Raw genomic sequence first — 15,738 nt, forward strand, 5'->3', positions numbered from 1 at the left:
ATCAATAAGTCATGGTCACATTTTTTTCCCCAATACTTTAACTCATCAAAATAATTTAACCAATTTCAACTTCATTTTTTAAGGTAGATGGAATTCAACTCAATTGTTTTAAGTAAGTTTACTATAATTTAAGTTTAAATGACTTCTGCGGCCAATTTGATTATACTGTTTAAGGTGGCAACTTTTTAAGTTGAAGTAGGTGGGATTTGTGTACAGTGTACAGATTTTTTTTTATTATTATTATTTATTTATTTTTATTTTGCTTTTGGAAATGGATCTTTATTAACCCTAATTAGACATGTTATTTTGAATTTCAGGCTCATTTTGAGATTATGCTTTCTGCAAATGTAATTGTTGTTTAAAGTTGTCGCCACAAAGTGTGAAGGAAGCTGATTAATATCATATTGAATGTGACTATTTTGAATGTGCGCTAACATTATTGTCTGTCAACAAGCCTTGGTTTAAGGGGAATAAGAGTGTTGAGATGTGTGTGTTGATAATTAAATATGTGGTATAGTGTAGTATAACCACATATACAATAGTTCATTACAGTACTACATTTATCATTTTCATTTTAGAAATCAAGTCACCAACCTTCAGTTCTTGAGGTTTAACACTCCCAACTTATAATAAAAAGCCATTGAAGAAGACTCGATGTGTATTTGCGGGTATCATAAGAGAAAAGTGAATTTTCTTTCATCTATCCACATTTTTCTCAAAGCTACCCTCCACAGCAGCAGTGGATCAAGGGCAGATGTTTCTCTCCATAGCTCACATCCCTTTAGCATAATGATCAAGTGCGGCTCAAGCTAAATATTTGATAGTCGGGCCCAGTGCGTATATATGTGTGCGCTTGATGTTTGTTTGGTCCTGTCACACTGGGGCTGTTTGAGGTCAGATAAAGGCTGTTCCTGATTCTACAGGAGGGAAAACACAACCCCGGATGCTCCTCACGATAGGCCGGGAGATTGTTTGAAAAAGCCCTAGTTCAGATGAACACCCTGAATATGAGTTACAAAAAAAAAGCATGTCAAAACACAGCAACAAGTTCTCGCTTCTGTCTCCTATCAAGAAAAACATGTTCTCTCTGCCCCGGGAACAGGCGCTCTCATCCGTGTTAAACAGCCGACTCCCCCCTGAGAGCTGGGGTGAAGACAGAAACCGAGCGAGTATCCCGAAGGCTAACCACTCGCTCGCGTCCCGCAGAGAGCAATGACGCCATCCGCGGCTGCTGAAGCTTTCTCTGATCACTCGAGCAGAATGCAATGGATCTCGCTAACCGTAACCCGTTTTTCAGCGGCGCTCCTGAGCTAAACGACACCGCCGGGTGGCTTTTCCTTGGCCGAATGCTCACCTTGTGTGTTTGATATTAAATAGTCTCGCTGCTGCTGTTCGGGTGTTTCACCCACTACAGCCTGTTCAGGATTTTGCTAGTGATTTGTAAGAGCACACGCATTAGAAGTTAATTTATCAAGACCTCCTGCATGCTGGGAGATCAGTAACATTTTAGGTGTAGTACTTCGAAGTAATAGCTTATGTATTTGCTGAAATAATGCAAGGTATTTGTAGTGCCAACTAAATAGGAGTCGATACTACAAAGTACTAAATAGTAATACATTCTAGTTTCTAAATAGTTTGGTTATATGGTTGTAGTCAATATTTGTCAATATTTGTCAATTAGTCAATATTTAGTCAGTATTTGAAAATAGTACATTTTAGCTACAATCTATACATTCTGGAAAATATAAGTTGTATCCTTTGAAAACCACGGTTGTATGGTTGTAGTCAATATTAGTCAATATTTAGTCAAAATGTGGAAATAGTACATTTTAGCTACATACTATGCATACTAGTATAAAAGTATGTATCCTTCGGAAACCAACTTACAACAAAAATGCTACATTTAAAAAATGTAGTGCACACTATATTTAGCGCACACTAAATAGCAGTTATGCTAGTTATAGTACCAGTTTTTTTGTAGCATTCAGATACTATTATAGTTTTTATTGACATTTTGAATTTGTTTTTATTTTTAGATTTTGTTTTCATTTTAAATTGAAAGTTTTATCAATTTTGATGTTTTTTTGTGATTTTTTTTTTTTTTATATTTTTGTTTGTAAATTTTCATTTTCATTTTAGTTTGTCATTTTAGTATGTCAAATTAAACTAAGGGAAAATCAGAAATGTTGCTTTAGCAACTAACTGAAATAAAATAAGTTTATTTTGTTTCAGTACCAGTGTTGAGATATTATTATAATTTTTATTAATATTTTGTTTTTGTTTTTATAATTTCTGTTTTTATTTTAATTTTGGTTTCAGTTTAGTAATTTTGTTGTATGTTTTTGTCATTTTTTTTAAATGTGTCTATATAGTTTTTATTCATTTTCAGTTTTAATAATTTTAGTGTTTCACAATAAACTAAATAAAAATTAGAAATTTGGCTAAAATAAAATGTTACTTTTAATATTTTATTTTATTTCAGTTAATGCTTAGTAATGACTTTTTTATGGTTTTAGTTATAGTTTTAGTTAACTATACTGTATAATACATGCTAAGTAGTAGTAGTCAACAATTTTCACTTATAAATTGCTAGTAAATATCACAAATAATTACAAAGAAACTGCAAATAACACATTGAGTTAAACGTGAAACTTTGAAGTACAAAGACTAATATTTTCTTCTAAAATGCACTCCAGTAATCTTTATTTTACTTACAACTTTGAAAAATAAAATCTTTTTATACTGTATAGATATGACTGGGTGGCATTTCCTTGGCAGAAGGCCAACCTCTGGTGTTTAATATGCAAGCCTATGGGACTCGCTGCTGCTGTTCGGGTGTTTCACCCGCTATGAATTACAGGCTGTTCAGGATTTTGCAAGCGATTTGTAAAGGCGCACACATTAGAAGTGGATTTATCAAGACCTCCTGCATGCTGACATTTTGAAGCATGAAAACCCTCCCGTCCCATCCACATCTAAGCCCGCTCGCTTACAAGTGATTAGCGACTTCATTACCCTTGAGTCACTCCATCACTCTGGATGGGCATGTTTTCGGCAAGTAGAAGCCGGTGGTGATGGAGGGGGAGTGACGTCAGCCTCGTTGCTAATAAGGTGGGCATTTGAGAGCAATTTTCCCGATCTGTGTAGAGTCACTGGCGAATTGCTTAATGGGAAATCGTTATGCAAATCCAATGTAATTAAAATGGGAACCACATGACTGAGAACCTAGTGTGTGTGTGTGTGTGTGTGTGTGTGTGTGTGTGTGTGTGTGTGTGGGTGTGTGTGTGTGTGTTTCGTGCAAATAACACATTGAGTTAAACGTGAAACTTTGAAGTACAAAGACTAATATTTTCTTCTAAAATGCACTCCAGTAATCTTTATTTTACTTACAACTTTGAAAAATAAAATCTTTTTATACTGTATAGATATGACTGGGTGGCATTTCCTTGGCAGAAGGCCAACCTCTGGTGTTTAATATGCAAGCCTATGGGACTCGCTGCTGCTGTTCGGGTGTTTCACCCACTACAGCCTGTTCAGGATTTTGCTAGTGATTTGTAAGAGCACACGCATTAGAAGTTAATTTATCAAGACCTCCTGCATGCTGGGAGATCAGTAACATTTTAGGTGTAGTACTTCGAAGTAATAGCTTATGTATTTGCTGAAATAATGCAAGGTATTTGTAGTGCCAACTAAATAGGAGTCGATACTACAAAGTACTAAATAGTAATACATTCTAGTTTCTAAATAGTTTGGTTATATGGTTGTAGTCAATATTTGTCAATATTTGTCAATTAGTCAATATTTAGTCAGTATTTGAAAATAGTACATTTTAGCTACAATCTATACATTCTGGAAAATATAAGTTGTATCCTTTGAAAACCACGGTTGTATGGTTGTAGTCAATATTAGTCAATATTTAGTCAAAATGTGGAAATAGTACATTTTAGCTACATACTATGCATACTAGTATAAAAGTATGTATCCTTCGGAAACCAACTTACAACAAAAATGCTACATTTAAAAAATGTAGTGCACACTATATTTAGCGCACACTAAATAGCAGTTATGCTAGTTATAGTACCAGTTTTTTTGTAGCATTCAGATACTATTATAGTTTTTATTGACATTTTGAATTTGTTTTTATTTTTAGATTTTGTTTTCATTTTAAATTGAAAGTTTTATCAATTTTGATGTTTTTTTGTGATTTTTTTTTTTTTTATATTTTTGTTTGTAAATTTTCATTTTCATTTTAGTTTGTCATTTTAGTATGTCAAATTAAACTAAGGGAAAATCAGAAATGTTGCTTTAGCAACTAACTGAAATAAAATAAGTTTATTTTGTTTCAGTACCAGTGTTGAGATATTATTATAATTTTTATTAATATTTTGTTTTTGTTTTTATAATTTCTGTTTTTATTTTAATTTTGGTTTCAGTTTAGTAATTTTGTTGTATGTTTTTGTCATTTTTTTTAAATGTGTCTATATAGTTTTTATTCATTTTCAGTTTTAATAATTTTAGTGTTTCACAATAAACTAAATAAAAATTAGAAATTTGGCTAAAATAAAATGTTACTTTTAATATTTTATTTTATTTCAGTTAATGCTTAGTAATGACTTTTTTATGGTTTTAGTTATAGTTTTAGTTAACTATACTGTATAATACATGCTAAGTAGTAGTAGTCAACAATTTTCACTTATAAATTGCTAGTAAATATCACAAATAATTACAAAGAAACTGCAAATAACACATTGAGTTAAACGTGAAACTTTGAAGTACAAAGACTAATATTTTCTTCTAAAATGCACTCCAGTAATCTTTATTTTACTTACAACTTTGAAAAATAAAATCTTTTTATACTGTATAGATACGACTGGGTGGCATTTCCTTGGCAGAAGGCCAACCTCTGGTGTTTAATATGCAAGCCTATGGGACTCGCTGCTGCTGTTCGGGTGTTTCACCCGCTATGAATTACAGGCTGTTCAGGATTTTGCAAGCGATTTGTAAAGGCGCACACATTAGAAGTGGATTTATCAAGACCTCCTGCATGCTGACATTTTGAAGCATGAAAACCCTCCCGTCCCATCCACATCTAAGCCCGCTCGCTTACAAGTGATTAGCGACTTCATTACCCTTGAGTCACTCCATCACTCTGGATGGGCATGTTTTCGGCAAGTAGAAGCCGGTGGTGATGGAGGGGGAGTGACGTCAGCCTCGTTGCTAATAAGGTGGGCATTTGAGAGCAATTTTCCCGATCTGTGTAGAGTCACTGGCGAATTGCTTAATGGGAAATCGTTATGCAAATCCAATGTAATTAAAATGGGAACCACATGACTGAGAACCTAGTGTGTGTGTGTGTGTGTGTGTGTGTGTGTGTGTGTGTGTGTGTGTTTCGTGGGTGTTAATTTACATCATTAAGCAGGCAAATTAGCAGTAGCCGGAATGAGCAGCTGATTATTTTAGGTTCATGTCTGATAATGTGTTGGTGGGGGTAAAAAAAGGGCCATAACAATTCGAGGACATTCAAGCTGAGCATTATATGTGAAATATACTTGGCAGCGAAAGGGCCCTTATTTTGGAGTCACTTAAAAGAGAATTATTTCATGCATTAATGATAGTTTGGATGGGTTATTGTGGTGTTGGTTAAGAAGCCACGCATAAAAATTATCATAATGAGGGGGGCAATCCCACAGTGGGCTTGTATTGACATTATTACACAAACCAAGAGTAAGAAATCACTTTAATGCACCGTAATAACATTTCCTGGAGCACAATATTGTTTCTGCTGCAGATCCGTTCACTGCTGAGGTTTTCTGTTGTTTTGTAAATGAAAAACACGATGTAAATGAAAAACACGAAAAGGAAAATCCAGGAAAATGCATATAAGAGCTGATAAATGAATGTAAACAGATCTCGGGTTTGTATATTCTCAACATCGCAAATGAGATCTTCTAATTGTTTCTTCTTGACAGCAGTGAGATGGAGAGCAAATGCAGTTTTGTTCAAGTCCAATGCTTCTGTTTTCTTGAAGAAAGTTGCAGTTATTTCGCATTTGTCTTCTCTAAAGTTCCAGAAGAGATCTCAATGATGCTCGCCGGATTTGCCAAGAGTCTAGTGACGAATGCGGAGAGAGAACAAAACAAAATGCCGGTCATGAATTAGAAGTACAAACCGAGGATTTGCAAAGAAAAATGTCGGATATTTCAATATAAACCAAGAGGAGACTGGTTTTCCTTTGCTAAAGTAAGGTAACTTTGCTTCCTTTAGGACACTTTGCTTCCTTTGCTCCTATAAACAAACTCGGGAGACTAGCATATCTCAGAGGCGCACGCGCTGCGCATACGTGCTGCGTCATCCGCCGGAACTGCTTCAGTGTATAACAGTCAGCGGAAGTGAGAGAAAAGTGTTTATTACGTTTGAAATATGGATATTTTTCTTACAAAAACAGATGGACTCGCTACAGGGGGCCTTTATTCATCCCCCGGAGCTGTCTGCGGCACGTTGTATTATGAATGCGCGAGCTTTATTTGACGACTTGGGGACTGTTCAACTGCAACACCCGCTGACTGCAATGATAGAGCTTGGAATAGCCAGGACAATTTTTAATATAACTCTGACTGGATTCATCTGAAAGAAGAAAGTCATATACACCTAGGATGCTTCGAGGGTAAGTAAAACACAAGCTAATTTTCATTTTTGGCTGAACTAACCCTTTAACTAAGGCCCTGTTTACACCTGGTTTTAAAATGCATTTTCGTCAATCTGACCACAAGTAAATACAGGTGTAAACGGAAATGTGTTTCCCTCGTATACTTGTGATCCGATCGACCAAAGCGCATTTTAACTCTTTCCCCCACCATTGATGGAATTTTCAGGCTTTCCGTGTTTTTACTGTTATACAGTAGGAGGCGCTATTACACATCTTCTGAAAGATTATTGAATCCCTGGATCAAAACATGGCGAAGAAGCAGCACTAAATGATCTGTAAAATACCAGGTTATTTTAATCATTAAACAGCATATAAATCAAAAGTGCCTAACGTTACCAAATGAAATGCCGATCCAAGAAGTGTATAGGACTGTGAAGCTTTGGAGGTGTTGATGATGGAAGCAATCTACTCCAGCTATGGGCCTGTTTACACCTGGTCATTTCATGCATTTTCGCTGATCGGATATTTATCTGATTTGTTAAAACGTTTCCATTTACACTTGGCCACATAAATGTGTCGTCGCAAAACAGATTTAAATCCAATCTTCAATTCCTGCTCTATATTTAAATTTAACGGAGTTCACATCAACGAAATCAAAAGATAAGCGCTGCATTTTATTAATTATCGGCTCATTTCAAGATCAAAGACCGCAATAGGAGAGCACGTGGCATCAGCACTAGAAAGATAAATTTGTCTTACTACTTTTAATGAAGATGATTGTGTGTTGACCCTCTGCGTCTTACTTTGTTTCATTCGCACCAGTTTGCACGTTGGCTTGCTGAAGAGATACTCAGCTACTCGTCCGCGGTTATGCGTGTTGCATTAGCGCAGTCATATCTGACTACAATGTCATATAGCCTATAACACGCTCTCACACGTTTATTAATTTAACATTTTGGGAGGAGTAAAATTTACATATGTGGTTTCAACAACCAAATGCATTTACACTGGTCCAGTTTCGTCTGGAATGCGGCCCAGACCACCTCCTGAAGTGGTTTGAGCGATCGGATTTATAACCGTCTCGAATGCGTTTCGGAGGGCATTAACACCTGGTCTTTTCACGATCGGATAGCTATCCGATCAGACCAAATGCATGAAGTGACCAGGTGTAAACAGGCCCCATGTTGTGATCATCGTTCTGAATCTGATCTGGACGTAGTCTTTGACAAAAACATGATTTTCTCAGCTTTTTGTTCAAAATGTGCAAAACTTACCTACATTCAGGTGTTCATGAAAAAAAAGAAAAGAATGCATGAAGCTAGAGTAAAACTTTTGTTTGTTTGTTTGTTTAAAAGCGGAGACTCTGTTCTTTCATTTGACATATTGCATGATCATATACAACAAGATATTCTGGGAGCCAAAATCAATCAAAAATGCTGATGGTGGCTGGCAAAAAAACACTGGCTAGGAAAGCGTTAATACCAGATGTAAACAGGGCCTCAGAGCACCTTAGCAAAAACAACATCCCTACTACATGAGGCCTACATAACTTTCAAACTAACCTTTGAACTAACCTTGAAATGTCCAATCAAGGCTTTGAAGCCAACATTCAAACTATGTCTTGACACATTCTCGTTTTCTGGATTATTAGCTCAATTCTTGAATTGTTTAAACCCACAATCTTTCAGTTGCCAGTTTAGGTCATTAACCTGTATTATCCTCGAGAGTTTCAGGGCTGGGGTCGTTTTATCAGTGATGACAGTGAAGAGCACGATAGCTTTGAGTGAAAACCAGTCCTCCTAAAAATAAACGCGATCAGAGGCGCGTGCTGTGGCACACATGTATTCACCACACCGCAGACAAAAGCACATGAGTGATGCGTCATGGGACGCTTGTGTTCACTCCATCTCTCAGTGCCTGTCGACAGCTGCCACTCTCATACTCCAGATTCCACTAAAGGTGGATGTCCTTCCACCGTCCCCTCTTTATGTACGCAAAAGCCAAACCAGGTTTGTCACGTAGTCTGTTGCTGAACCATAAAAATCTTTTTCAATGCATTATGGGGTCATGCGTTTATCGATCTGAGGCTTTTAGACAAAAAGTTGCCCTCTGGACCTGCCTCAAACCCGATATGGAGATAAATGTTCTCGTGTGCCCCTTTCCCCCTGTTTTTATGACTTAAATGCTATGATCCACTTTCACATTCTTCCCAGCAGTCCCGAGGTGATATTCACCTGTAATTAATGCCACACTCGACTGAATACTAGGACTCTCATTTGAAATTCAGGCCTCCAAGCATTGGTGAATTATAGTGTGAGACCATAAAATGCTCAATTAAACTATTATGTGCATTTATATCTGACTGTAGGACAGCCGGAGCCTTTGTTGTCTTTGGGGTGGCTGTGAGAATCTTAATCACTTGAATATATGAATTACAAGTTCATATATTCATTTGGTTTGTCCAATTCGGGAACAATGGTGTGGCAAAAGCTGGCATTCATGGGAGGCGCTGCGCTGAGTTATTTTGGTTGGCCATTCACATGTGAGTGGAGAGGCACGGATCAATCATTGAAAATCACACTACACCTTCTCTCTCTGTACCATCACTCCTCTTTTCACGATCCTGGTCTCCTCTTCAAAGGTAAGAGCCCTGTATCGATGCTTTTTTTATCATGTCTAACAGTCTGCCGTGGAAATCAAAGGTCCACTTCAGAGGTCTTTTAAGTTAGAGAGCAAAGAGCAGTTGAAGAGTCTTTTGATTTGAGCAAATGGAAAGGTTGTTCACTTCCTTTGCTTGAGTTTTTGTTTATTTCTGCATGTTTTCGGCATGATTAATGACACTAGGGGATGCAGTCTAATAGTATACCGTGAGGTGAATGACAGGGTATCTTCAGCCATGACTGGAGTGACATTCTGGATGGACTTGGCTGGTTGAAACTATATATTGTTTGAGATGCTGCCAGTGTATCCTCCCATTTGTCTGTCAGAAATGACCAGGTGTTGTGGCTTTACACCATCACAAACTTTCTTATTTATTTATTTATTGTTAGGCAAGATGCACATTTTTATTTAATTTTTTTTTATTAAATTATTTAATGCAAAATATATTGTCAGGGATGTCTAATTAAAAAGTGAAGGTATTATTCAATATATTTATTAAATAATTTATTAAATGTATTTATTTATTATTTACTTAAAATGTATTTAGTTATTTAAAATTATTTACTTATTTATTGTTAGGCAAGATGAACATTTTTATTTAATTTTTTTTAATTCAATTATTTAATGCAAAATATATTGTCAGGGATGTCTAATTAAAAAGTGAAGGTATTATTCAATATATTTATTAAATAATTTATTAAATGTATTTATTTATTATTTACTTAAAATGTATTTAGTTATTTAAAAATTAACTTAAATTATTTATTTAGAAATTGATCTAATTTATTTTAATGCATATATTGTCAGGGGTGCCTATATAAAAAATAAAACTAGTTCATTAAAATGTATTATGAATTATAAATTATTAATTAAATGATCAATTATTAATTAAAATTAAAATTACAGTTGTGGTGACTGACCATAGTGGTGGCCAATTACACTTATTTACTTATTTAAGCGGTCTTTATAAAAAAATCAATAATATAAAAATAATTTTAAAAAATTGTTAGGCAAAATGTACATTTACGTATGCATTTATTTATTTTAAAAAAATTACTCCAATTTTATTCCATTTATTTTAATGCAGGATATATTATCAGAGCTGTCTAAATAAAAAGTGAAGGTAGTACAATTTCAATTAAATCTGTGGTGACTAATGATACTGACCATAGTGGTGGCTAATTACATTTCACATTGGAATGGATTTAGTTTGAAATTAATTTTAAGTAAAATTCACAGGAACATAATTTGACGTATAATCCAAGTATTGTAGGAGGAAACATTTAAGACACGGCGACCAGATTTCCAATTTGTAGTTCAAAATGAAATTCTAAGGAGTAAAAAATATGACTTTTTTCCCCTTGCAAATGCAATAATAAAGTAGCTCACTCCTGTGTATTGTCATACATAAGTCCTGAAGAATGACAAACATAAATGTCAGGTCAATGACTCGACTGCTTCTTGCCAAAGTCATGCCAGTTATATCAAGGACGTTAACATTAGCAGGACCAAAGCCAACAATCTGTTGAGTGTTTGTCATTTACTGCCAATATTCCAAGTGCCTTTGTTCCCCTCAGATTATATAATTCAGATGATATTTCACTTTGATGGTGAAATCCAGATTCGCTGTATCCTTCTTCGTTGCCTTGCATCTAATTCATTCCATGCACTTTGTGAGTTGGTAAAGTTGTGCCAGATTTATCCTCATGTAGATGACAGTTTTCAGACGTTGTGGTGTCAGTGTCTCCCATCGCAGGGTTGAATTCACATTAAAACAGTGTGTTTTGTCCACACTTCCTATCCACCTCAAAATTTCATCCCTCATCACCATTTTCCCAGAGGAACCCCATTAACCCCTGCTCACAGCATTCAGTGAGTCCGTCAAGGTCACTGCTTTCTCCACAGAGCCGAGATGTCGAGACACCGATCTCTTTGAACTGCAAGCTGTAATGAATGTATCTTTGAAGACACTGAGAAAAATGGTTGATGCACACAGAGACTAACCCTGAATGCCACAGTGTGGTGTACCGTCTGCATACTGGAATTGCATTAGTGGATCTGTAGCTTTTGATGTCAAAGGACAGCGGGCTTATTTAATGCATCTAAACACGCTTTTTAAGAAGCAACCCTTGACTGTGGCGTCACTCTTAATCCATGACAGTTGTTTGGCATTTGACTAGTGATGCTTGACATGTACAGAAATGAATGATGAAGTGCTGAATAGTGACCACAATTATTTTGGCTCTCTTTCAGGTCACATAGTGTATTGCAGCCATGTCTGAAGGGTAAGTGTTATCTTTATTAGACTGTTGACCCTGTCAGTGTCATACTCATGGCTTATTTACACCAGGTTATGATTATGAACTGTGAGTCAGGGTTATTATAGTTAACTAAAACTAAAACTGACACCAAAACTGAGAAAATAAAGATTAAAACCATTAAAAAAAATGTTACTTAACTGATAACTGAAACTAAATAAGATTTAAATAAGAAGCTAGATGCCAAGGCAACATTTCTCATTTTAATTTAGTTGATGTACTAAAATAACTGAAACTAAAACTGTAAAAACTAAAAAAAAAAATGTTTAAAAATGACAAAAACACAACAAAACTACTAAAATTTGAACTAAAATGAAAATGGGAAATATACAAATAAAATATAAATATAAAACTGATTCAAAATATTAATAAAAACTATTAAAAAACTATATAATTGTTCTGTTTTTCTGTTATTTTTCCTAATATTGAAATCCTTCCAGTTATAGACTTTTTTAGTCTTTCTTAAACACATGTAATGCGCATTTCTGAAATATTACAACCTTATTTCTTTATTTATTTACAATGGAATACTATTTGCTGCTTGTTTATGTAATTTCTAAAAATGTAATAACATTTAATTAAATTAATAAAACACCAAATTATGATGAATTATCAGTTTTTTTTATTCTTTTTAAATGCTAGCAACTGAACATTCGTGCCCTGGCAACCACTCAAAACATAGAACGCCATAGCAACTGCATAGCAATGTGATAAAAACACTCTGCATAAACACTCTGCAGCTGCATAATAAAGCCCTGGCAACATCTAAAATTAATTTTAAGCAACACTCACATTTTCTGTAAAATATACAAGTCTAGTTGCTGTTTAATAGTTGTTGTTTTTTTACATATATATATATGTATATACATGCAATGACGTCGTCACAGACCGGTAAGTGAATTCCCATTGCATTTGTCATGAGAGTTTTGTAATATGTCTCACTTTGCTCGCTTCCCTTTTAATAGTTTACATGATGATTAGCAACAATTGAAAGTAGCAGTGTACGTGGTGGCGTCTCTATATATTAAAGTCCAGTGAATGCTGGAATCGATGACCCTAATCCAGCTCTAAATGGTTCTTAGTCGCTCAGTAATTCTGTAAGGACACCGAACAGCATGTTAAAAACTAATCTGCACTGTAGGTTTGCTATGCTCTGCTTAAAACTACACTGAGCCACTGAGCCCTTAGTTTGGAAATTCCAACAGTAATCAGGTCAGGCAGTTAATGCATGCACCACGGCGCGTGTAGATTAGACCCACGCGCAGCACTAGCACTGTCTTAACAGGACCGCAGACTATAATGAGCTCGGCTTAACTCTTACTGTTCTTGCAGAAAAAGGCCAGATCCAAGTACTCAGCAACACGCAGACTTCTGCTGAAGGTGGGTCAGAACTGTTAACTGAAACAAAATAAAATGTTTAAAAAAATATTTGTTTATTGTTATTTTATTTCAGAGCTTAACTTGATGTACTAATATAACTAAAACTAAAACTGAAATAAAAGTAATAAAAACTGTATATAGAGATATTTAAAAAACAAGTACTAATTCAAATGACATAAACACAATGAAAACAAAAAAATACAAAAATGAAAACCAATGTACAATATACTGTATATGTACTGTATATAACAATTGTGACTTAAAAATAGTACTCTGAACTGGTTTTATGTGTGTTTTTATGCCATCACCTGATTTGCATTAGTGAATCGGGTGCTAAAATAACACTGAAATCGTGTGCGAATGTTCAGCGCTGTCAGTGGACACAAGTAAAAAATGATGTATGTTGTACTTACCTGACACCTCTCTCACCCTTTCCTCGGCTGACCCTCAGAGCAAACTGCTGAAAAAGGCAGAAAGCTTGCTGGTGAAAGAAAAAGAGCAGAAAGAATTGGAGAGAGAAAACACCCTGAGGGAGAGAGCACCGCCCCTCAAACTCTCAGGCCTGTCGGTCCAAGAAGTGCAGGTGCAACACTTTACTGTGGCAGATATTTACATTAGGAGCTGTCACTGCAGCCAGATGACCGCATCCCAGAACGTCTCTCAACATATCATAAGCACTCGTGTTCATGGTGTTTGCATTAGCCATTTGAGTTGATGTATCATCATCGGTCTTTGCAGGAGCTTTGTAGAGATTTGCACCACAAGATTGACATTGTGGATGAAGCACGATATGACCTCAATATAAAAGTTGCCAGAAATGATGCAGAGGTATGTAAATGAAAAACAAATTATACACTATTCAAAAGAATGGGGTTGGAAGGGGGATTTGATTTGATTTTCCCAAGTTTTAAATCTTTCTCGTTTTAGACCTTTTAGTCTTTCTTAAACTCATAAATAATATCAATAATATACATTTCTGAAGTATTACCTTTTATTTATTCATGTTTTAATGAATATTTGTTTGTTGGTTGGTTGGTACGATATTTTTTATGTTTTTGAAAGAAGTCTATCACCAAGTCTGCATTTGATCAAAAATACAGTAAAAATGGTAATATTGTGAAATATTATTGCAATTTTATTTATATATTTTTTTTAAAGCTGTTTTCTATTTGAATATATTTTAAAATGTCATTTATTCCTGTGATCAAAGCTGAATTTTCAGGGTCATTACTCCAGTCTTTATTGTCACATGATCCTTCAAAAATCACTCGAATATTCTGATTCGACATTTCTGATTATTATAAATTTTGAAAACTTTTATTTGAAATTTATTTGAAATAGAATTCTTTTGTTACTTTATAAATGTTTTTACTGTCACTTTTCGTCAGGATAAATGTAATTTTAAATGCTGAATTTCTTAAAAAAAAAAAAAAAAGACATTTTTTAAATCTTATCCCAAACATTTGAAAAATAGTATATTCTTAAGAATATTTTGTATTTTTCTTGATACAGCCACTTGAAAGATTTATTAACAAAAGCATTATATATTTGTTCATTTCCAGATTCTCTCGTTAACCCAGAAGATCTATGAACTGAAAGGAAAAATGAAACGGCCGAACTTGAGAAGGGTGAAGAAGTCGGCAGATGCCATGCTGGGATCGCTCACAGACACCAGAGTCATGAAAGCCGACTTCAAAGCCAACCTCAAAACCGTTAAAAAGGAAGAAGAAAAGGTAACACTCTCAGATGTGCTGTGTCTGAAGAGACGGGTTATTTTAGAAATCAAGTGATTTTTTTAAAGGCCCGGTGGTGATGAAATGTTGGCATTTAAACCGCCCCGTCTGTCTGTCTGATGCATGTTGCCACGGTCCGCCGCGGCTGTGCAACCGTCTGAGTTGCTCTCATCTCTGTCTTTCTGTCTCACTGAAGCATTTTCTCTCCATCAGAAGGAAGAGGTCACAGACTGGAGGAAAAATGTGGAGGCCATGTCAGGCATGGAGGGCAGGAAGAAGCTTTTCAATGCCGGACAGTAGACAGCAGCAAGTGTTTCCAGGTTGCAAAGGATAAAGGGGCATTGTGATACAAAGCTTTTTTTGTTGCTTGTTTGAATTTTAATCACCTTCTACATTTCATGGTAAATTATTCATTTATTTTGCCAACCAGCTATGGCTTCCATGCAACATTAAAGGAACAGTTCACCCAGAATATTGTGAAAATGTACTCACCCTCAGGCCATCCAAGGTAGATGAGTTTGTTTCTTCATCTGAACAGATTTGGAGAAATTTAACATTCCATCACTTGCTCACCAATGGATTCTCTGCAGTGAATGGGTGCCGTCAGAATGAGAGTCCAAACAGCTGATAAAAACATCACAATAATCCAGACGTCTCCAATACAAGTGATGTAATGCTAAATTTCTCCAATTCTGTTCTGATGAAGAAACAAACTCATCTACATTTTTTGGGTGAACTCTTTCTATAAATAGCCATTTGCCATTCAAACATTTGGGGTTGGTACAATTCTTTAAATGCTTTGGAAAAGAAGTCTCTTATGCTCACTAAGGCTGCATTTATTTGATCAAAAATTCAGTAAAACAGTCATATTGTGAAATGTTAAATTTTAAATACCTGTTTTATATTTGAATATATTTTAAAATGATAAAGGGGCATTTTGATCCAAAGCTCATGTTGTTTGTTTGTTTGAATTTGAATCACCTTGAACATTATTTTATGG

General features: G+C 35.3%; 1 protein-coding gene across 1 annotated transcript; it reads left to right on the forward strand.

Annotated features, from left to right (window-relative positions):
- The first annotated feature begins 9,227 nt into the window (after window positions 1-9,227).
- LOC107656258 (troponin I, cardiac muscle-like) lies at window positions 9,228-15,234 on the forward strand. The gene is made up of 8 exons (XM_016444014.1): window positions 9,228-9,287; window positions 11,561-11,592; window positions 12,513-12,516; window positions 12,958-13,005; window positions 13,457-13,588; window positions 13,744-13,833; window positions 14,568-14,738; window positions 14,952-15,234. Exons 2-8 carry the CDS (start codon window positions 11,582-11,584, stop codon window positions 15,036-15,038), a joined length of 543 nt encoding a protein of 180 aa, XP_016299500.1. The 5' UTR covers window positions 9,228-9,287; window positions 11,561-11,581; the 3' UTR covers window positions 15,039-15,234.
- The last annotated feature ends 504 nt before the right edge of the window (window positions 15,235-15,738 follow it).

This window comes from Sinocyclocheilus anshuiensis, unplaced genomic scaffold (genome assembly GCF_001515605.1).
Source record: "Sinocyclocheilus anshuiensis isolate Anshui unplaced genomic scaffold, SAMN03320099.WGS_v1.1 scaffold183, whole genome shotgun sequence".
NCBI classification, from domain to species: domain Eukaryota; kingdom Metazoa; phylum Chordata; class Actinopteri; order Cypriniformes; family Cyprinidae; genus Sinocyclocheilus; species Sinocyclocheilus anshuiensis.